The 24,446-nt window shown below is 33.1% G+C and overlaps 1 protein-coding gene across 4 annotated transcripts in view; it reads left to right on the plus strand.

Annotated features, from left to right (window-relative positions):
* LOC106460354 (TGF-beta receptor type-1-like) overlaps positions 1–14,388 on the plus strand; it is a 46,457-nt gene extending 32,069 nt beyond the window's left edge. For all 4 annotated transcript variants that reach the window (XM_022387050.1, XM_022387049.1, XM_022387048.1 and 1 more), the window contains 6 exons: positions 1,805–2,041; positions 3,537–3,767; positions 4,217–4,384; positions 5,243–5,524; positions 6,140–6,270; positions 8,067–14,388. In XM_022387050.1, the coding sequence (XP_022242758.1) occupies positions 1,805–2,041; positions 3,537–3,767; positions 4,217–4,384; positions 5,243–5,524; positions 6,140–6,270; positions 8,067–8,195 (1,178 nt within the window). In that variant the 3' untranslated portion in view covers positions 8,196–14,388. The remainder of the gene's footprint in view (positions 1–1,804; positions 2,042–3,536; positions 3,768–4,216; positions 4,385–5,242; positions 5,525–6,139; positions 6,271–8,066) is intronic.
* Positions 14,389–24,446: the final 10,058 nt, after the last annotated feature.

The following is a 24,446-nucleotide window of genomic DNA, read 5'->3' on the forward strand; positions in this document are numbered from 1 at the left end:
CAATCTGACATGAAAAATTCGATGTAGACATACATGCTGCACTTCATAACCTACATAAATAATTTAATTGTACAATCCTTGGGAACTTACTTTATGTGCAGCAAAAGCTTATATCAGGTGAGCTACACACAATTCCATTTTTTATTGTCTGTTGAATAAAAACCACAACAGACTATTTTACCTTTCATTTACTTGGGTATGCTTCCCTCTAAGTTTTGTCTTAGTGAGTAGCTGAATCTATTTGTACTGTAGCCAATTCATGATTTGTACTTAAGACTGCTAATCTTGCATTTTGTTTTATGTATTATGTTGTACATCAAAGCCAGCTTAATCTTACCAGTAGGGAGGCAGCAAAATCTCTTGGTATAGCCATCTGGCTGGACCTTGCTTACCCTTCCTTCTTCTAAAATGTTAGTTTTGTGCATTATGTACTTTATGTTAAATACTGATGAATGTAAAAGAATGCTTCTTTTCTCCACTAGTGTATCATTTGGCATTATTAAAAGAAGCAACTGTAACTACTACCAGTTAATCTCATTGTGATCATAAGATATTCTTTAAGGAGTACTTCAACTGATCAGAAGACATGGGGTATAGTTTATTAAAGTTTTACATTTCACCAGCTTCTTAAAAATGTGAATAAAGGTGTCACATGATCATTTCCTAGTAAGAATGAGTATGTGATTATGAAATTTACTGTAATATACTTTTTTATCTTGTACTATGATTACATGAAGTAAATTCTTACAGTACAAAAGGATAATTAATGAAACTGAAACCAAACCTGATCACACTGTATCATCACATTTTAAGCCCTTTTCATACCTAAGCTCTTTGGAGTTTAATTGCATAAAATTCCGAGCACACACAAACACCTTTAAAAGTTGTCAGACTAGAAATGACTATTCTGTTTTTAAAATGTGTTCTCTCTATTTGCTTTTAATTTGTGAGCTTTTTCCAGGAGAAAAAAATGTAGCTAAACATCAAGAATTTTATTGTTCTGTTATGAATTCAGCCATTCAAACTGTACATGTAATAAAGTATAACAGCAATATAAACAACAACAGAGGTAGGAAGTAGAAATGTTTTTTGCTAAGTCACAAAAACATGCTTGAATTCTTTCAATAGTTTTATCTTCAGCATGTGTTTTTCTGAAAAACATTGGTGGGTTGATTCTCAAACTAAGCTTTCCAGTAGACTTTTTTTTTCAATTCTGAACATGTTGCAATATCTGGAATCTGAATTGCCCAGAGGTGTAGTTGAAAGATTGAGTCCTTTAGTAGACTTTTTTTGTTTTGGTTTTAACCTCAATATCTGAAACCATGACATTCCCCTGTAATCCATCCAATCTCCCAAATTTAGTCTCATGTACTTATATACTTGGTGTTAATTTAATCAGTTGTTCTTGATCTTATATATGTAAAGGTAAAGTTACTTTAACTGCCTTGTCACTGTTATTTAAAATTGGAGCCAATAGTGACAAAGGCAATCTTCAAGTTGGTTATTTACTTATGAAAAAGTTGGTGTAAAGCTATGATATTGCTGTTCTAGAACAAATTGTTCACAGTCTGTTGGTACAAGAATCACTTTTTTACCATTATTTTGAAAGTGGTTATACTGTGTGCTAATAACTTGTGTGTAAACCAACCTATACGATTCTTTGTTTTTGTTTGCCCAAACTATAATAATATAATTACATATGCCTCAGTATAGTTAACAAAAGTAATCCAAGAAAAAACTAGCATATTATTAAACAAAGTAAAACAAAACTGTGGGACCCATTTTCTTTCTCTTTTTATTGTAGTCAGTCATATGAGAACTAAAGAAGAGCATCTAAGCACTTTGGAACTTGCCATCATCATCGGTGGGCCAATATGTTTTGTCTGCATTGTTGCTGTAATAGTTCTCTCTATGTGGCAGCAGAAACATAGGCTGCGGCATTACAGACGGCAAATGGAATCAGAAGTGGTTGTGGGACAGCCAATGCTGGGAAACAGTATCAGAGATATGATGGACATGACCACCTCAGGGTCAGGATCAGGTGTGTTTAAGATTTCTCTTTTCATGAAGGGCATTAACTTCATCATCATATAAATTAATAGGATTAGCTTTAGTTTCTGCACTAACTATATTGGTGCTAGATTCCTGGACCTGTTGACTTAAGTATAGGTAAAAAACAGATTAGCACAATAAGTAAGAACTCCACCATTAACAATGGCATTAACTTTTTTTATTGTCATTAGTTGTTGAGAGAGATTTAAGTTTGAACAAAGTCTTCCTGTAAGCCAAAATATCGTGTTTTTTGTGAGAAGAGTTTAAACAAAGGTAACATTTGATTTTAAGCCATAAAACCTACCTTTAAAAACCCCTTGAAAGACAATAAATCTTTTGATGTTTATAGGTTTCATGTTCTATATGCCAACTTGTAATGAAAGCCAACATAGCACAGATTAGGCTTAGTATGCTGTCAGTACAATGGTAGCATAATTTTGTTACTTCATTCACATTGATTAAAATAAAAATATTGCACTTAGTAGATTTGCAAAACAGCTTTTGGAATTCCTTTAAAAAATTAGTCCAATGGCTTTTGGAACATATCACTTGTTTGAGAGTTACATGCCTTCTGTAGATGCTTGTACCTGCCACTGAGTGTTGTGTTTAAAATTCTTTGCATTTTATTTACTTTTGTTTCCCTGTAATCTAAAATATGATTCTTGTGTTGATAAACCTTTAATAAGGAAAATAATTATTTTTTGTTTGTTTTTTAAGTTACTTTAATAATGCTGTTTTCTAGATGAGAAGTTATTATGAAGTAATTAATTTCTAATCTAGAAAATTAGAGCATGTGAAGAATCGGTTGAAAAATAAATTCAATGTTAGTCAGTACATAACTGTATTTCTCTTATTGACATATTCAGAACACATTTGTTTTGAAAGTTTTGTCTCATTGGCCCTGTGTTATAATTGTGAATTTTGGAGCTGGCGAACAGGGTTCAAATCCAGGTGACAACACAAAGTATTCCATAGACTTTAGATGTGGGTACGTTATAAGTGTGATGGTCAATCCCTTAATTAATGTGTATGGTGGGTAGTAGGGTAATGCTGATTGGCTGCCTTCCCTGTCAGAAGTTCAGAATTAGGGAAGGTGGTAGATATCTTTAGAAACTATTTTTTAATCTTTTATTTTAAAACTACTTAATGTAATTGTTATTTAATCAATACCCTAACCACTTAAAGGCTGCATTATGTTGGGATAAAATAATTTTGTAAGATGTTTCTGCCATGTTGCAGAACAACAGATACAAGCACAACAGTAAATCCACTCACAGAGATCTTTGTGGAAGGAGTGGGAGACAGTATGAACCTTTTTATTCACATTTTAGGATTATACAAGATACTTTTAAACAAGAAATAAAGTGAAAGTACATAGTAAATGAATGCCAATTTTTTCATTTGACATTATTTTTCCTACTTGTATCTATTTAGTCATTTGAATAAACACTGAAAGTAAACTAATTTTGTTTGGCTTATTATAGGCTTGCCTTTACTAGTCCAGAGGAGCATTGCTCGTCAGATACAGTTGGTTGAGATTATAGGTAAAGGCCGATATGGGGAAGTCTGGCAAGGACGTTGGAATGGAGAGCCAGTAGCAGTTAAAATATTTTCATCTCGAGATGAGCGATCTTGGTTTCGAGAAGTGGAGATCTACCAAACAGTAATGCTTCGTCATGAAAACATCCTTGGGTTTGTTGCTGCAGATAACAAGGGTGAGTATGTAAATAAGGTAGATTCACTTTTCCGGTTGGTGTATTATAGAAAGATTATCATTTGAACAAAAATTATGAAAAACTAATCTTGATTTCTCCAATAATTTTTAACAATCATTAATTAGTCCATTACAGGTTTCCTGCTAGAAGAGGTCAACATTACAATGATGTTCTTGAAAACATCTGCTATCTTCTAGTTCTAGAGATTAATGTTTTGATATTTTTTGGCATTATAGATCTTTTAAACCTAAGATGTAGTTGAATAATTTCAGTTACAAAAACTTGTCTTAATTATTTAGTCAAGAGAACCAATGAGAGAAATGGCCAAGTCTGTCAACTCTGAGTGGTGCTGATAAAAGTAGTGTTGATATAAGCTGAAGCAATTCTGTCAGTTAACACTTATTTAGATAGTCTTTTTTGAACTTGATAATATGCTTACTTTTCATTAGATAATGGAACTTGGACACAGTTATGGTTAATCACAGACTACCATGAGAATGGATCTCTGTTTGACTATTTAAGTCAGTTTTCAGTGGATCCAAGTGGCATGTACAAGATGGCCTACTCTATAGCTAATGGACTGGCTCACTTACACATGGAAATTATAGGTACCCAAGGTATGTATATTTCCAGCTAATGCCTGTTACCATCTGTGAGTCTAAAAATAGAAGAACCTTTGTTAGCCCTTTATATTGTGGTGAAAAAAATTGGTTATTTGAGCATCTTGTTGGATTTTGTTATATTTTCCAGTGGTGTATGCACATCTAAGGTAATGTACAGGTATTCATGTTTCTAGCAAATACCTCTGTTGGTAAATATGTAACATCTGTGTTGTTAAGGTTTGCTGTTGTACTAAAAGATGCAACTGTTTTGAATATCATGTCTATGTTGTTAGGGTTTTCTGTTGTACTAGAAGATGCAACCATTTTATGCTAATCAAATATTTTTCTTAATTTGTTCTGTACAGATTTCATATCAGGAATATGTATAAAAATGGCACTTCGTGTCTATCTCTTTCATCACTTGTTCAATGACAGAACTGGTCAGCTGGTCTGAATAATGAGAGACAAAAGTGTATATCAAATAATATATATATATATATGTCACATAAAACTTTAAATATACCATTTTTACACAACCATGACTTAAGATCCATAATATAAACAAATTAAGAGAAATGTAAAAAAACAAAAGTCTGTAGACTTACATGATTTTTCATAAGTATTAGGCCTACTGGTTTACAACTGCTTTGTGAATTTTCAACATACAAAACTGGACATTATCTTATTCTTAAGCTGAACATGTACATTATCTTAGTTGTAAAATGTACATCACCTTAATCTTCAGTTAGAATTTTTTGTAATGACATATTCATTATCTTAGTCATCAGCTACATGTGTACACCATTTTAGTATTCAGCTGGAAAGTGATGCTGCTCTCTGAAAACCTTATAAAGCAACCTTATATCCAAACAGGAAAACCAGCCATTGCCCATCGAGATTTGAAAAGTAAGAATATTTTGGTGAAAACCAATGGAACTTGTGCCATAGCAGATCTGGGACTGGCTGTTCGTTTCGACTCCACTACAAATTCTGTGGATATTCCTCCAAACCCAAGAGTGGGAACAAAACGCTATCTAGCTCCTGAAGTGCTGGAGGAAACCATGAATGTCAACCATTTTGACTGTTTCAAACGGGCAGATGTATACGCCTTTGGTCTTGTCATGTGGGAAATTGCCTGGCGTTGCAATGTTGGGGGTAAGGTTTACTGATACATTGCTTATTTTACTGTGAAGTGGGAATGTACAGTATTGTGTTTTTGCCGTATAGTTACAGTTCACTTTTTGTTTCTTTATAATCCTTTCACTCTGTATATACTTGTATATTTCATTTAAGTATAAAATAATGTAATTATAAGTTAACTCTTAAAATCATTCACAATCAGGAGAAATTCATAAACATTTCTAGTGTTTCAGTCATTATTCCTGTTTTTTGTCCGACATAACTTGTTTTAATAAGCAGGTTTTCTATTTGTAGATACTAATTTATGTGTATTTTTGTTCAGATTTTAAATGTTTGTTTTTAGTGTCAAATTTGTTTTAAATTGTTTATCAGGCAGTAACTAAACAATACAGGCAACACATTTTTTTTGCACGTAGATGTGTGTTTCTAAGATATATATATATGTATATATGACTTTTCAAAAATTAAACATAAATGCAATGGTAAATGAGGATCTCATTATTTAGATAATTTCTAACAATCAGTACCATGATGTTTGTTTGTAAAAAAAACTTATTATGGTGGATGTGAAAACATTCCAATTGAAAAATTATTGGTTTTCTTCTAAATGTGTACAATTTACAATACCAGGAATCTATGAAGAATATCAACTTCCATACAGTGACTTGGTACCTTCAGATCCAACCATTGAAGAAATGAGAAGGGTGGTTTGTTTAGATAGACAGAGACCTCCCATACCTAACAGATGGCAATCTTGTGAGGTGAGTTTATGAAATAACAATCTACATATAAACATAGAACTTATGATGAGGGATGGGCGTGGTCTAGTGGTTAGAATGATGAGCTATAGGTCAGAAAGACCAAGGTTTGAGCTCAGAGTACTCTGTTAACTTGGACCTGCATTTTCAGTTGTGAATATGTTATAAAAGAAATGAACAGTCCCACTGTTCATTTAATAGTAGCCGTGTGATTCTTTCTCTAGACTCAGCAGTTCTAAGTTAAAGGTGGCTAAGCCTGAATCTTGGGGTCTTTAACCTACTGTTTAGCTCATGTTTTGCACAAGATATTTGTGGGATTGAAAAACCAGTTAATAACTAATGATGCTTTTTTGTTTGTTATTAATCAATTCATTTTTTTAAATAATATACTTGAAATAAGGCCTTAAACAGTTTATCTTTGAGAAACCTATGAAAAACAAACCAATTGAAAATTTCTTATAAAGTGTTCTATTTCAACAAACATATTCTTTTTGTAGTATATGTTCACGTGGTAACCAATGAAGCAGTGTAGTAATATAAGCTTGCAGGAAACATCTGGGGTTTTCAAAACTTTTTAAATTAAAGGTTCAGCAGTGGAAAAAGCTATATATATATATAATTAGATGTTGATAAGCTTTCATGACCAATTTTCATTCTTCCTTCCATCTTTTCTCCATGTGTCACTGCTCATAATTTCTATGAAGATCCAAACTAGTACTAATTAGGATTAGTACATCTCTCCAAAAACATTTCTTCCTCTAAGCTGTAAACCATTTTATGCTTTTCACTTTATTGGCTTAGTCAAGTTTTTATGTATGCTCCTAATAAGTCTTAGGCAAAAAGTTTGTACTAGTAAAGTACACTTATTATTGGTTGCAGTCTTTATACTGTAGTTCTGCTTGTTTGGTTCTTATGTGAAAAATAATCTTTTTTTTTTATTGTTTACTTATGTATGATCATTAAAGTAAAGTTTACACCAAGATGGAGTGATTTTAACAGTGATGCTCATGTGTGTTAACCTTTTTCTCTTGTCTTGATGAGCTTTTGAAACTTGTTTCATGTATTTGGTGGGTAAATTGTAATGCCCTTCTTTAAATATTGTACACTTTATTTCGGCCATTTTCTGTAACTAGATGTTTAAGGTGCCATTTGGTTATATAGGCTTGGCATTGTCTGGTGGTAAGGACATTTGTCTTGAACCCCATCACTGAACTGAGCTTTTGAAACTTGTTTCATGTATTTGGTGGGTAAATTGTAATGCCCTTCTTTAAATGTTGTACACTTTATTTCAGCCATTTTCTGTAACTAGATGTTTAAGGTGCCATTTGGTTATATAGGCTTGGCATTGTCTGGTGGTAAGGACATTTGTCTTGAACCCCATCACTGAACATGCTTGTTCTTTCAGGCATGAGAGGGGTTATAAAGTAATGTTCAATACCACTATTCATTTGTAAAGAGTAGCCTAGGAGTTGATAGTAAGTGGTATTGACTAGCTGCATTCTCTGTAGTCTATTATTTGAAAATTAGGGATAGCTAGTACAGATAACTCTTAAATAACTTTGCACAAAATTCAACAAACAAACAGTTACATAGCTAAACCTAACTGTTTTTTGTTTTGTTTTTCACCTTGAACAGTAATTTATTAAAATATTTAGATGTGCTTATGAAGGATGACATAAAGTACCATCAACATACAGCTTTGGTTAAGTAATGAAAAATACAGCTTACAATAACACAATTTATTAAACTAAGTGTTGTTTTTATTTATTTGTAACTTGTACCTTCTGATACATATACAGGTTCTGCGAATAATATCACGAGTGATTAAAGAGTGCTGGTACCACAATCCAGCTGCCAGGCTAACAGCTCTGCGAATTAAGAAGACCATTGCTAACTATGGGGCTCAGGGTGATCTGAAGCTGTCCTAAGTAGTGGATTGGAAAAATTCTGTTTGAGGATTAGGCTTGAACAAACCAAGCACTCGTGTGCAGGATCCAATAAGTGATCGTGGTGGCTTGTTACAAGATATCATCATGTTGAACTGAGAGTTACCTGTTCTTTGTGGTCAAGACAAATGGTGTCTGATCATTAAAAGCTTCTACCTTTACTAAAGTAAATAATCCATAAGGAAATCAACACAACCAGTTTTACTATTAACTTTCTCAAAGTGATGCCCCTTTTGGTGGCATTCAATTCCATCTCACAAAGTGGATCATTCTCTACCATATAAAGCAGGTTTGTTACTCAGGCACTTCAGAATATCAGTACCTCAGCCATCTTCCAGTAGCATTTGGCATACCTTTACCTTTCTCAGGTTTTCACAGAAAATACATTTTTTTATTGGCTACTTCAGACTTCAAAGATGGAAAATATATTTAGTTGCAAATTGGCTATTTTATGTAAGGAAAGGTTGAAGGATGTTATTGCTTCACCCCACCCCCCTTGGCTTTAGAAATATATATTTAGACAACTTAGAGAAACTTCTTTCTCTCCTGGTTTGCTCAAAAGTTATGCTTTTGAGCTCCACTTCAGGTGCTATAAGAATTTAGTTAGATCTTTGCAAATTTCAGTTATTAGAAACAATTGTATTTCATTTCTGATGACTTGTTGATAAAAAAAAATGATTTACAGAAGAATATGCTGTATATCTAAAATTTAATTTTTTGTAAACTTATTTTTGTACAGCTGTTAATACACTGGTAAAATGGTGGAAAGTGTATTTTTCTGCTTCTGAGTGGCAAGGTAACTGTGCTAAAATTTTAAGGATGTTTTAAATAATAGACTCTTTCACTCTGATTGTTGTGTTTATATTGAATTACTGTGTATTTTGTTAATTATGAGTTTGTTGGAATATATTTTTAATAAAAACTTAAAACATTAACAGAAAAAATATTCGCACTTAAATTTTCAAAATTTTTAAAAAGGAAAGAGGCTAATACTGGCCTTGAGGTGATATTCAAAAATATATGTGGAATTTTCTTCCCTTCTAGAGCATAATTGATAGTAGCCGTAACCAAACAGCTCTCTCTCTCTCTGTAATTATTGTCATTACAGCTTTGGCATTTTTTGTTTTTTGAGACTTCTAGCTTTCCTTCGTCTGTCTTGCGGGATCTCTTTTATAATTATTTTGCCTCAGTGGTTTGTTTTTCTATCATTGGTAAATGAGATCTTGAACTGGTATAACTATTGGATGAAAATTGTAAATATTTATTTATTTACACCATGTAACAGTATAAGAAATACTTTGTGTAATCCAGCATAAGTTGTTTCTCAGAATTGTACCAGGTCAAGGTTTCATCTATCATTGACATAAAAACATGTCCCACTATCTGTATGATATGTAAAGACTGTTAAAAAAATTCAGATCTACCCAGTGTACGTGAGATGAGCTTAATATTGTTACTTGTAGATGTTGTTAGCCAACCAGATGATTGTATTGATCTGTTTGGTTGTGCTGTGCTTCTTAAATAGAATTTGGTAAAAAAAAATTTCTATTATGCTGAAATACTGTACCAATTCCTCCTGGTATAGCCAAGAGTTCTGCTGAAGCAGTGGTTATAATTATATTAAACCCACAATCCTATTACTAATTCAGAAGCCCTTCATTTTGAGGGTCAATTTGTACTCTACTCCTTTTTATTTATAATTTTAGCTGTATAATTTGTAAATTTTAATTAAAATTAAGTACTTTGTATTGATTACATGTGTATATATGTCTGAAAATGACAAGATAGTTTTTTATTATTATTCTCAGACCCTGATAATATATGTTAGTATCATCAATGAATAGCTATGAATATTTCAACCCATATTTATGGGACTAGATAATTTTTTATTTCGGAGATTGAGGTACAGCTACCTAAGTTATGTAAAATAAGAATATATCTTAAAATATTTGTTTACTTGTTTATTACTTCAACACTTTGTACTGTTTTTATTTGTTTGTTTATCTTTTTTGTTTTCTGTACTATTAGTCACTAGATTATGGGACCCATAGTGAGTGTACGTGAAAAGATTTATGTGTATGTTTTCTTTGTGACTGTGGCGAGCTTTGTGAATATTGCTCAATGTGGAGTGAATTTTTATGATGTCACTGGTTGATTCTGTTACAGAAAATACATAGTTAAAAGTGCCTCTAGAATGAACTTAATGTTTCTGACACTTAACTAAGAATTCCACGTGTAAAGCTTCTCCGATATTACAGAAATTTGAAGTTTTCGGTATTTTTGTTTGTGTTGTTCAATTTAGGATTCAAATTATTTATCATTAATTATTTTTTATTTATTTGTTCTTGTTTTTTGCAAATTTTCCAGAAGTACAAATTTCATTTCCTAGTTTAACATTCAGTCTTCATCACTTAATACTTATATTGCCAAGCTACCATCAGTCTTCATCACTTAATACTTATATTGCCAAGCTACCATCAGTCTTCATCACTTAATACTTATATTGCCAAGCTACCATCAGTCTTCATCACTTAATACTTATATTGCCAAGCTACCATCAGTCTTCATCACTTAATACTTATATTGCCAAGCTACCATCAGTCTTCATCACTTAATACTTATATTGCCAAGCTACCACAAGAAAGCATACTCTGATAATTAAACATAAAGTTCTAGCTGCACTTTGATGCCATTATTCGGATGTGTGTCATAATCTTGTATTGGTTTATTATTAAAGTTTATTGTTATATAGTAACCATATCATTATTTTCACTGTGTAATCCACTATTATCAAAACATTTTAACCATAGCTATCCTATGCTGTAGTTTACTCAAACTTCAACCATGTGACTGATCTAATCTACTGTTAAACTACTAGTGTTATACCACTGACGTTGTGAGAAAAAGTTATACGTATATATATATGTGTGTGTGTGTGTGTACATAATGTTAAGATGCATGTCCTATTACAGTTTAGTAAAACATTGTAAAGATGTATGCACAAATTCATAGTAAAATTACGAGTTTTAACTACTTTTTTTTGAATGGTAAAAAGAAAAGTTGTTAGCATCCCCTTGTGGATACTTTTAAATTACGTTGTATATTTTAAATCACTGGCCTGATGCAACATTTTCTTTTTATTTGTAGTTACTTGTAAAGTTGCATGTAAGAGATTTGATATGTGTGAAAGCAAAATTTTAGGATGAATAAAATAAAAGTATATTTTGATAATTTATCATATTTATGTAAAGGAAACATTTTGTTTAGGTGAATTGAAAACATTTTTATCAATTGATTAATCCTTTTTGTATCTGATGTGTTTTAAGAAGGTATAATTTCTGTAATGTAAAGTGAATTGTTAGAACTTCTATAACTTAACATCCTTTTCGGAGTACAGTATGCCTTAAAGTTACGAATAGTGAAATGCAATATGCATTTGCCAACTTGTTATTCCATTATAATTATGGAATGTTGTACCAAACATTGATCTGCTAACTATGAAATGAAAAATGTTTTAAAAATTTCAAAAGGGAACTTTCAATATCCTATACCAGTGTTCACATTAACATTGTAAATACTAAAATTACACAATGAGTATTAGTTGCAACAAATCCCAAGATTTTTTCCATAAAAGTTCTCTGCCACATGCTGTGTGTACATGCAATTTGAAAATCATTTCAAGTTTTTCATTCATTCTTTAAATTTGAGTGTTTCAACTGAATATTTATGTCCTCTTTACATTTAATAAAAATTATATGTACCCCATATATAGGCACACTTTCAAACCTGTGCCATAAAGCATGTTTCAATTATAGATATAGAAACAAGATTTCTTTGACACTGTATCTTACACATGATCCTTTCTGATAAGCTGCATTTTTAGTATACTAAACTTCACAATACATAATTTGATCATTGTACTTTAAACAACTGAAATTATCTTTCAATTGGGTAATGATCATTTGATGTTTCTTAAACAACTAAGCTGTTTAAATGTAATCTGGTGGCCCTTGGCTTGGTTAAAATCCAAAAGATTCCAAATCATAAAAATGGGCATTAATTAAATAACCATTGTAGAACAATAACAGGTTTGTTAAGGGTATTTTACCTTCTTGAAAATGTATGGTCAATGATTTACTTCAATTTGGAAAAACTTGTGAAAGACATATAACAATGTTATATCTGAAATATGCCGACGAATTTTCCAAATCAGTGACTTCTAACATATGTTAGGTAGATATTTCTCAGTTGGGGTTTGCCTATAAGTTTGATTATGTTAATTATCATACATCCCATGTAGTTTGAGAAACATTCCAGGTTGAATTAGCATAACCAGCTATGTCGTAATTCTGAAATGTTAAGTATAAGTAATGTATGTTCACAGTATTTGTGTACTTTCTAGAGTTTATATTTTTTAAAGTAACATACTTTAGACCAGGATGTTGTACTATCACACCATTGGTAGATTTTCAGAATAATGCTTTTTTAAAGCAACTACTCTTATTCTTACGCCCCCAGTATGATAGTATTGTTTCATATCTTTCAGGTATTAATCTAAGAAAGTGAAACATGTTTTTTTTTGTATTAAGTCCTGCAATATCACCATATTTGCACATTCCATATATATGTACTATAATTAAGTGTTATGTAGCGTAACATTTCACTTTCGGTCAAAGTTCCAAACAATACAAATGTACATTTTGCTGCACAAGATGTTCAGATTACAGATTATTAGAATTTAACTTCTTTTTATAGAAAAGGATTTTAGTGAACACCTGATTTTCATGAATTTATACATTCATCGATCTGTACAAAAAAAACAGATAAAACTGTGGAAGGAGATCTTCATTTTAGACACCATTTTTATTGACTTGTATAAGTTCTTTAGTTGTACAAAACAACCTTAAACAGTCAATATTATTTATTATTCTGTAAATCAATTTAAACATGACTGAATTTCGCAGATTTTGCCATTTCAGACCATAGTTGTCGGTTAATGCCATACGTTTATAGTGTACTTGGAGAAGATTCTGTTTCAGGCATATTTTTTGCAAGTATCCTGCTTATGTTTTGGCAAGATGAAAAAAGAAAAAGCTGGAAGTCATAATTATATGAAAAATTCAAACATTCTTGCCTTTTGTAGTAGTATTGTGATTTTAAAATTTATATTGTATATAATTCCTTTGATGTCTATGTATATTTTACTAATTATATGTGATGATGTTTTTTTTTATAAACAAATTCTAAAGTAGAAAAGCAAATAGTTCATCAGACATGTGTTATTTCATTTAAAAACCATACATTGAAACATACTTTTAAGTGTTAAACTATAATGTTTAATATTTGTTTCAGTTGATGGTACCATAACCTGCTAAACTTAATACTTTCACCACATTCTCACTTGCATGAATTGAAGAACACATGTAATTACTGAAATAAGTAAATAATTGTGTTTAACTATCTTGGAGGAGTCTTTAAGAATTATCAGTGCTCAGTGAACTTGACTAACTGATAAATTTGAGTTTTATTCAACAGAAGGAATATGAGACTGAAAGATGTTAGTTTCAGAAAATGAAAAAAAAAAAAAAATACTACTGTGTGTCAGTAGTTTACTTTTGTCATGTGTAGAAAACAGAAACACACAGTTAAATAAAAAAGCTACAGAAACATAGTTAACTTTTATCTATGTTCATGAAAATGTAATGGCCAAGGTCATAATGTGATTTGTAATCTCTGTTGAATGTTATTTATTTGAAACATTGATCTTTAATAAAATTCAGTTCTGTTAATGATAATAATTTGCCATTCCATTTTTACATTTGCTTTTTTTTTTAATAATTTGAATAGGAAACTACCCTTGCTTAATGCCTTATTGGTCATAATTTATGTAATTAATTGAAGGTTTTTCATTCTCTGTATCTATACAGTCTTAAGTTACCGCAATGCAATGGTTTTTACATTTTACTTTATTTCAGTCAGTTTCTTATTAAGTATTTGGAAATATAATTGCAAAAGTTTGCTCATCAAACTTGTACACTAAGAATCTTTATCTTAAGGTATACAATAATTTTAATAGGGTGGCTGATAAGTTGAACATTATTTGTAGCTCAAAGCATATGTTTTGATTTTTTTGTAGAAACTTAAGTATTGTATTTTTATTTATGATTAAAGATGTTTTCATTACCTATACACACCTGATGGTTATTATTCTATTGTTGAAATTTTTTAAAGCTATATATATATATATATATATAGAATAATGCTCTAAGCACAAGCTGGCACTGATTTTAAACATTTTATCAGGAAATTAATGTGTGGTTAATTGAATTTTTTCATTTTGAAAGAAGTGTTAAAGAAATAAGATCTTCAGTAAATTCTTCAAAAAATAGTTTATATTAGAAACAAAATTAATCTGCTAAATCAAGGGTAACCATAAGGCACATAATTAGTTTTAATAAACACAAGGTGATAAAGTGAATTTCATGTAAGTTGTATAATGTTGAAAGATTCGGCATGTTCTGCGAAAGACAAAAACAAATGTTAATCCAAGAAGTTCTCTTCTTACCATCTCATGTTAATGTGTAGTAGATAATCACACTCCAAATCCATGTGACGTTGCTGTAGCAGGTTTGTGGTTGGTTTTTGAACAAATCTTTGAATATTTACCAGGTGTCAGGAGCTTGAGATGGTCAGTTTAAATCTATTTTAGTGCTTTCTGTGTTAATTAAAGGGTTTTTTTTATATACATGTGCTTTGAACTAGGTACTTGCAGGGGCATTGGATATCTAATAAACGTGTGGTGCCCAAATAACCAATATTATCTATTGCTGAAATTGATACACCATCATATTGACATGCATTCCCTAATGTGAAAGGATGTACAAAAATTAGCACAATATGGTGTAAAATATTTATAGATGTATCTATGTATAGATTGCTGGGGTTAAGTGTATATATAAAAGATGTATTTAATGTTCACCTTATAATGGGAGAATCAATCAGGAAAATTGCAAATGAAATATGAGCTTAACTAAACGACTGAGTTTGAACTAAGAAAATAAACAGGAATGGACTTGTTATGTAAAGTGAAATAAAATTTTATTGTATACCTCAGAGCACAAAACACACTGTGCGTATTTATGTATACACTGAACAGTCAGTTTCTTCACACTAAAGGATCAGTGAATTGATCAGGAGCTTTTGTCTCTTAACCCTGCATTAGTCTTCCGGGGTCTTTATGGACCCCAAATATTTTGTAAACATTGGAACCAACAGATAGAAGCACGTACATGTCTGTTGTTCTCACTAGCTTCAGTATTCAACTAGTTTGTGTTAAATTGTTACACATAGTTTAGGTGATGAAAAAGAAACAAGTTGCAACATTCAATGATCATTTATTGATCAATAAAGGAAAAGATTTTGAATATTAATGTTTTCTGTTTCAAAAATAATAGTTTATTATTATTTTTTAAGTTAATTTTTCATGATGGGGCCTGCTCAAAGAAGACTAATGCAGGGTTAAGACATGTTTCTGTCGACCTATTGACTGTGATGACCAAGTAGAACTGTTCTAAAACCAATACTCCATACCAACAGGAAACATCAGTTTTGTTCATATTGACAAGCATTATCATATGAGTGGTCATTCTCGTATTACATAGCAAAGGCTGTAATATTTAGATATCATATAGTCAACCAGCAAAAGAAATTGCAGTCGTTAGCCTCTTCTATACAATATGTAAAGTTGCAGCACTATCTTTGCAGGCAATATAGACATTATTAGCTCGAGAATAGTAAAGAAACAAAGATAACTAGAATGAAACAACTAACAGTTTTCTGAACTATGTGTTTATGAAAAAACTGCATAGAATCAATCTGAACAATGATTTAGTTTTGTATAGCCTCCACTTTACATACTGTGGACATAGAATATAAATAACAGATGTAAAACAACCTTTTGACAAAGAATCACATAAAACCTTTCATGCAGATTGTAAGTACTTACTTACACAAATATCCAAATTGTTTATTAAAAAATATTCTTGCCACTGTCCTTTAATTTTGCTTTTACATTATGAAACTTTCTGGGTGAAATAACCCTTGTCAAATTTAATAAAAGAAACTAAGTCTATACCTTCCTAAGGAATATATATATATAGACACACACACATTAATATCTAAAGAAAAAATACTATTGCAGGGAGCCCAGGCTTTAGTCCAGTTGGTAACCATCTCCTGGCAGTACCTTTTGAGCACTGAAATCTGCTCTAATGTTGGATCTTTAGTGATCACCTTAGGTGGCTTAAATGGGAATTCCACTCTCAGCATTTTATGGGTCACTTGGTCAAAGGGACCTAGGCATACAAACTCTTCTGTGGACGATCAGTGGTTGGGACCCCTCTTGGGGTCAAAGCACCCTAATTCATCTTAAACTCCCAATGTGGTGGTGGCAGAGGCTGGCTGGCTCATTTGTACTGCTGTCGTAGTGGTAGTGATAGCAGAGGAAACTTCAGGCATCATCATCTTGATAGCTGTTATTTCATGGGTATTCATCTTGCCTCTTTATTCTGAAGACTTGATCAACCCTTGTGTGTACTGAAGCTCTGGAAAGGTTTTCTTCAGCTTTGAAATATATTACACCCAATGGGGGTGGTAACACATTTGGTATCATTACTGAGTAGTGATGATGCACCATGTGATGGGTCATCAAATCTTGCTTTTTCTTGTCTGCCACTGGATCCTCTACAGACTGCACTAAAATCAATGAAGCTGTAGTGCCTTCCAATCTTGGGACATCCATAAGTTATCTATAATAGGACCCTCTACGACAGAAGAGGTTTGTCTAGCCTCTAGTGACCACGAGGCTAACCCAGTTAAAAACACAGCAAGCTCTTCCACATCCGATGCATTGACCAGCAATGCATCTTCATCCATGGGCTCATCCACAGTAAGTTTCAGGCCAGCCCTGAGGTCACAGGTTCTCTCGCTAAAGAGAATATCCTGGACATCATGGGGGAACTCAAGAGCTTTATAAGCTCCACAGTAGAAACAAGAAAGGCCTCAACAACATTTCAGCACAATAAAAAAGCAGATAAATCACAAGCTAGTTGAGAAAGAGACTAACTGTGACCAAACCTTGATCGTAAATACTGAAATTCCAGATTCAAATGCAAGATTGGATGAATTTAAGTTTGTCAAAAGTTCATCTAAGTGTGCAGGTTAAAAGGGGTTTGTAACATGAGGTTACAACCATGAACTATGATGCTAGGCATCAGTCAAATGTTATTTCTATGGACTTTGCATGTATTCACAAATTATATTGCTCATAGGAAATATATCCCGAGAATCTGAAAACTTCCCCGTTGTTCCTGCCAGTGAACTGAAACACATGTTATACTTATTGTTCTTCCTACTAGCTGGTTGTTGCATAAACAGCTTTCGGTTCCAGTACAAATGAATAGGGATTGAAATTGCAACAGGTTTCTACGTACTCAAGCTAAATTAGGTTAGACGACACCAACCATTCATTACCTTTGTTTCTTAATAGGGACTCTCTTTTAGTTACAAGTTTACTACTATTATTCAGCATGATTTAAAAAATGTTCACCACACAGGTGTTAAATTTTGCATCTCCCTAACATACTTAGAGTCTGCTTTTTATTTCATTAATACTGCACCTTATAATGAAACAACTATTAGTAAATTTGAGGCAAAACTGTGTGCTTATTAAAAATGTATCAATCTGCATAAATGAAAATATTATATCACAACCAAATAAAATAGTTAGTACACCGTGTTTATATTTGTTATGATGTCTAAGCTACTGTTTGTTAATTTCATTTACTATTAATTATTTCACCTACTCATGAATATATCAGTTTGATACAGTTGAAATAGTTTCTGCACTACTCCATATGAGAAATACCAGATAAAACTGTGTTGTAAGAAACTTCAGGTGAAAAATGTATCATAAGAAACCTCAGTTAAACTGTTTTCTCTCTATCATAGTATTTTCCAAATATTTTAACGTTAAAATTGAAACGTTCTCTCACTAGTATGAATGAAAATAACAAGTACACTGTATTTTACAGTAAAACCTTCTAGCACATTTATCACATTTAACCTCATAGTCATCAATTCTTAATGTTCAGTTCAAATCCTTTTTCCTCATGGCCTTGTATCCTGCTGTTGTATTCGTTGTGATAATTGATTCAGTAATGTTATATAACACCCAGGTATGATTTTATGTAATGTTCACATACGTGTGTGAAACCACATGCATGCGTATTATATATATATATATTACCATTACTCATTGTTAAATATTCTACTAGTTTATAATATATTTTCTCTGTCTCCCACATTAACTATTTTATCTTTCGAAGCTATGTCTCCGTCAGGATTAATATTCGTACTGTTAATACAGTATCTCAATATACACTCAGAAGAAACATAACTCCATTAATTAGATTGTCGTACTTCCCAGGTACATACATATTTGAGAATCTAGCAAGGAATTCTGAACACTCGCCTAGATTATGAGATTAATTCTTTAAAAAATTTCAATCAGTTGCTCGAAAAGGAAGTGTCACAATGCCATTTCAGTCATTTATTTTTCTATCGTGTAACCACACCAGCTTATAAAGTATATCACGTTGTAAACAAAGACCTTCCAACTGAATTTTCGACTTCTGGCCATCATCGTCAGTTGTGCAAGCTGTTAATGTGCTTGGTATTATATAATCAGTTCACTCCAGCTTTCATAGCTTCTGCTAATGGAGTAGTAACCATATAGTATTTCACGTTCTCTCGGGTACTCGGAAGCAAGGGTCATGACATCTTTTCACTTATTGGTTTTTCAATTCCCTGACTGTCCTAGCTGTCAATGATTGAGTAATACTTCTGCAGTGTAGTACATACAATGCATCTTACCAAACCATTCAATAGGTCGGTCACAAAGCTCCTTCAGCCATTGGATTCTCAGCCATCCTAACTGTTGAGGATCAATCAGTCACACCCATATCAATGAGGTGGTCAACATCAGTGGCCAGTCCAATTGTTGGAGCTGTCTTTTGATTCTGACTCCTCATCATAGACAGCCAGATAAGTGCTCTGGGGACCATGAGTTGCACCATAATCAGTTTGGTGGTTTATTGTGATCGTACCTTACATTTTTCTGCGCTTGTAACTGACGATGCAAGTGCCACAGGTTATATGTATCCATCCTATGCTTCTCTATTAATGATGATCGGGTTTTGCCATGCTACATGGCAAGGAACACTCATGTTGGGTTAGGATCCTTTATTTGCTCTTTCCAGAACTCCTGAAGTGTTAATCGGGGCATCAGCAGAATCTACTACTTCATGAATTGTTGTTGCTAGAACAAAAATAGGTATGACTTCAGTTACCACATGATGTTCGTGATCAGGACACTCCACAAATAGACGAGGTTTTACCACGTAGCAAGATAGTCCATGCACAATTCTATGTTTCTGATCTGAGCAATGCACTATGACAAAGTCATATTCTCGCAACATTGTTGTTCAATGAACTATTATCCTTTCTGGACTCAACAAATACGCTGCTTTGTTGAGATGCTAAATGACTCTTGACAAACGTCAACACAGTAAAAGATTGTTTCCCAGAACCAGGTATGATTGGCGGAGTTAGAATCCAGAGATAAAGAAAACTAAAGTATGGATACATCTCTGTAAACCACTAATTTACCACGAGCAAGTAAGTATTATGAATTCCTTTACGTTTGAGAGAAAGGGCGATTTCTGCAACTGATAGAGCAAACATTTTGTCTTTAGAAATAGGAAGTTTACAATTGACATCGCCTACATAAAAAACAGCTAAGGCTTGCAACGTCGGAGTTTTCTGTGAATCAGTGGACATCAGGAGAGACGTTTTGATGACATCGCATTCAATCTTCTATTATATATATAAAAAGAAAAAAAAATGTGTTTGTATGTTAAATAACTACTCCTAGGTCGCTACACCAATCTCAACCAAACTTTGTGGGATGGTAATTTGGAGAAAAAGGCACGTTAATGTGGGGTTCAAACCCCCCTCTACGCCCCATTTTTGCTGTTATTAAGATTTTATTATCTTTGACATAAGTTAACGTTAACTACATTCATAGATGGCGCCATGTCCTTACACGAAAAACTGTATTAAATCAAGACACACAGTAGCCTGTCGTGCGGCCAAAACAACCTGTAGGACACACTGTATGTCATTTTCCTCTTTCTGTAGTTCAGACCGTGGAAATCTAAACTACCTCATATTTTCAGTAGATACACTCCACTGGACTCTTACTTCACATACCAAATGTCAAGGCAATCGATTAAGAAATACATGAGATATTTATATCTCCAATTTTGATTGAATTTCTTCCTATTTATTTTCCGTCGCACCGAAATACGGAAACTTTATTTGATAGAAAAATATACTTAACTTTTGTGGATTTGTTTTTCCAAATTTAGTACACTGATAGGTCTTTACAGCCTACAGTTAGGTGTCAAACATACGCTTTCATCATACTTTCTACTTTTATTTAGTGTGATTTTATTAGAGATAAAGTTAACTTATATTTGTTGTTTACGCAGTGTGCGATGGACTAAGAACATTAATTATGTTTAACTCAAACTTTGTGATTTGACTATGAATGTAATGCCAATAAAAATAAGATACGGCAGAAAAAAAAGGAATTAATTTGTACTGAAATATTTAAGTTGAAAAATATAATTTATTCGGAGTATTTTATAATTTCTAGGCACATGCGTCTGTTCTGGGCTCTTTGGAATATTAGTAGTTATGAAAAAAAAATACTAAGGATATGTGCCACCGTCGTTAATTTTGAAATTCTGAATAGAAGGAAAGCAGCACCCATCCACACCAAGGGATTGACTGTCACTTTTATAACGTGCCACAGCTTAAAGTACGGGAAATATTTTTTTGGATTCAGTAGAATCGGGGCACGGGCCCCGTGTACCAATGTCTAGCGATGCCTCTGCACTGCAAGACGCCACTGGCTATTTGAGATTGCTAATATACCAGTACTTACGCTTATTGGTAAAGTGATACTAAAGGTTTTTATGAAACTTATATACTGGCAACTAGGTAGGAAGTAATGGGGTGAGAAATGATCGGATAATAAATTAACCCTTGTTTGTGGAAAATTTAGTGCTGGAGCTTATTGACGATGATTAAAGATAGGGTCGTAGCCAGTACTAAAGAGTTGGGGAGGGTTTTTTTTTCTCCAAAAAAATTATACTTTTTCTTCAACACAAAGAATTTAAGTGCTTTACATGAAAGTTAAGTGTTTGTTTAAAAATTTTCACAAGATAGTGGACTTTTTTTTTATAACATCGGGGTGGTCGTTTGATCCCCCTGAAAGATTAATTATGTTAATTAAATCAACCAGTAGTCAGATATCTGGCTTGGCTAACTTACTTTGTTTATATAACGAATTTAAACAACTTGTCTCATTTATACGAATAATTTATTAAATGGTACTCTTAATTTTTTTTATCGTTTATTCGAATTGTCTTTGTATTTTGTATTTATGGCAAAACTACTAAGGATATGTGCCAACGTCGTTAATTTTGAAATTCTGAATAGAAGGAAAGCAGCGCCCTACCACCCATCCACACCAAGGGATTGACTGTCACTCTTATAACGTACCACAGCTTAAAGTACGGGAAATATTTTTTTGGATTCGCACGAATTCAAACCCGACGGGCAACTTCCGAAATCCAGAATCTCGATTACATATATGTGTAAAATATTACCTCTCAGAATGTACAATAAGAATAAGGCGCGTGAAAAGATTTATTTTGTGAATTTGAAATCAACTTTTTAAACCGTGCTGCAATTTTCTACTGTACTCAGAAAAAAATCACACTTCTTAAATTTGAAACCATTATGGAAGATATGTGACGGACTGCTAAACCGTTACGTTCTTCCTGGATAACTTTGCTATAGTGTGTCTAGGGTCAATGTACGTCACAACTTCCTCATAAAAGGTCATTCTCATAGTTTCCTAAACGGAGATGAAGCAATTAAAGAAACGTCCTTACGTCATCTCCTTTAATCAAATCACTGAATCATTTGTCAAAAATAAAATGAAGTGGTACATTACTGTACATAAATTATTGCTTTAAAAAAAGTAGAAGCGTAATATATTTGACTTTTAATGATATCTCCTGTACAACCTAACTTGGATATTATCATCACAAGCAGTAAAAATGTACAGGTTAGTTATACAAAGGTATGAAGGGGCAAGTGCTTCAGCGAAAAGTCGCCCACAAAAAATAGAAAGAAACGATTGTTTGTAATTAAGCACAAAGCTACCCGATGGGCTATCTGTGCTCTGCCCATCACGGGTATCGAAACCCGGATTCTAGCGTTGTAAGTCCGCAGACATACCGCTATGCCACTGGGGGGCAGAAAGAAACGATGAAATTACAAAGTCGAATTTCTTCTGCTTATACTTTATTACCAGAATTAAACCCAACGCGTATTCTTGCTTAAATTATTTTAACCTAACACTATCAATTTTTTCATAGTTTTTTAGTAACAGTATATGTGTGTGTGTGCCTTTACCAGTGTGATAACATTTGACATCTTGAGGTTTAGGTCCAGTACGTGTTATTCAAATCTTATCTGATTATGATAGGCAGTTTAAATTTGAAACCTTTATGGAAGATATGTGACGGACTTTTATACCGTTACATTCTTCCTGGATAACTTTGTTATAGTCAACTGTCTAGTAAAAAGTTTAAACCAATTGTTTCATAACGTACAAATTAATATGGGGTCAAGCGTAGCCTAGTAGTTAGCATGTCGGGCTAAGAATCAAAGAGTCCAGAATTCGAGACGTTATGCCACTGAATATGCTCCGCTCTTTCAGCTGTGGTCGCAATATAAGTGATAGTAATTCACGTATTTTTCTTCAAAGGGCTACACAAAGCTTTTGCGGTGGCGTGTGCTCCTGATTCACTAGCTTCCCTCTAGTCAGTATTTGAAAAATTAGAGACGACCCTATCTGAATCGCACAGATCTCTGGCCTAATGGTTTTTAACCTAACTACGCATAAGATGTCGTTCAAGTTGGAAAATCCTATTCAATTCTTATGACATTCGATACGACTATTAGTTGACAGTCAGGGCCAAACGTAATACTTAATCTCTTATATTACAGAATGATAATTTTTAATAAAAACATACCCTATTCACGAGACTGTAATTGCTAGCATGACACAGTTCTTCGAAATGATATTAATATATTATATCAAAATTGTCTGCCTCTTCAAAAATGAGTAAAAAATTACAACTTGGCTTGTGGTAGAGCTCTAGATTTCGGAGTTAGCAAAGCTTGTTTTTTTTTTTGTTTGTTTGTTTTTAATTATGCACAAAGCTACACAAGGGCTATCTGTGCTCTGCCCACCACGGGTATCGAAACCCGGTTTCTAGCGTTGTAAGTCCGCAGACATACCGCTGTGCCACTGGGGGGGGGCGTTAGCAAAGCTCGATTCCGTGCGATACCATAAAATATTTCCTGCACTTGAAGTTGTGTGTGTGCGTTATAAGAGCGACAGTCGATTCATTAGAGTGTACAATAGGTGATAGGGTGATGCTGATTGACTGTCTGTCTCTGGTCAATAGCTCAAAATTAGGGACGGCGGTGAATAGCATTTGTTGGTTTGACATGAAAACAAAATACAAATAAACTAGGTGCTGTAAAAATCTATTATATATATAACGTTACAGCGGGAACTGATTATCTATCTCTACGCTTTACACTTTTTCATATTGGACTATAGTTTCTTAACAAACTCTGTAAGCATTCTTTAATATTCGTTTCTTATTTTCAAATGTTATTTAACTTGCTCTTTGTGCTAAGTTTTACTGATGTGAAGTTTGTTGAAAAACACTATGTTTTCTTAGTGCTAAGCCACATCGGGCTATCTGCTGTGTCCACCGAGGGAAATCGAACCCCTGATTTTAGCGTTATAAATCTGTAGACTTACCGCTGTCCCAGCGGGGAACAAAAACATTATGCAAAAAGTCGACTACGTTACCCAAATCAAAATAATTCATTATCCCTCGCCAAAGGAACCAAGGTCTATTACAGATATCTTACTCTAGTGCAGGCCCGGCATGGCCAGGTGGTTAAGGCACTGGACTCGCAATCTGAGGGTCGCGGGTTCGAATCCCCGACATACCG

Source organism: Limulus polyphemus, unplaced genomic scaffold (assembly GCF_000517525.1).
Source record: "Limulus polyphemus unplaced genomic scaffold, Limulus_polyphemus-2.1.2 Scaffold758, whole genome shotgun sequence".
Lineage (NCBI taxonomy): Eukaryota > Metazoa > Arthropoda > Merostomata > Xiphosura > Limulidae > Limulus > Limulus polyphemus.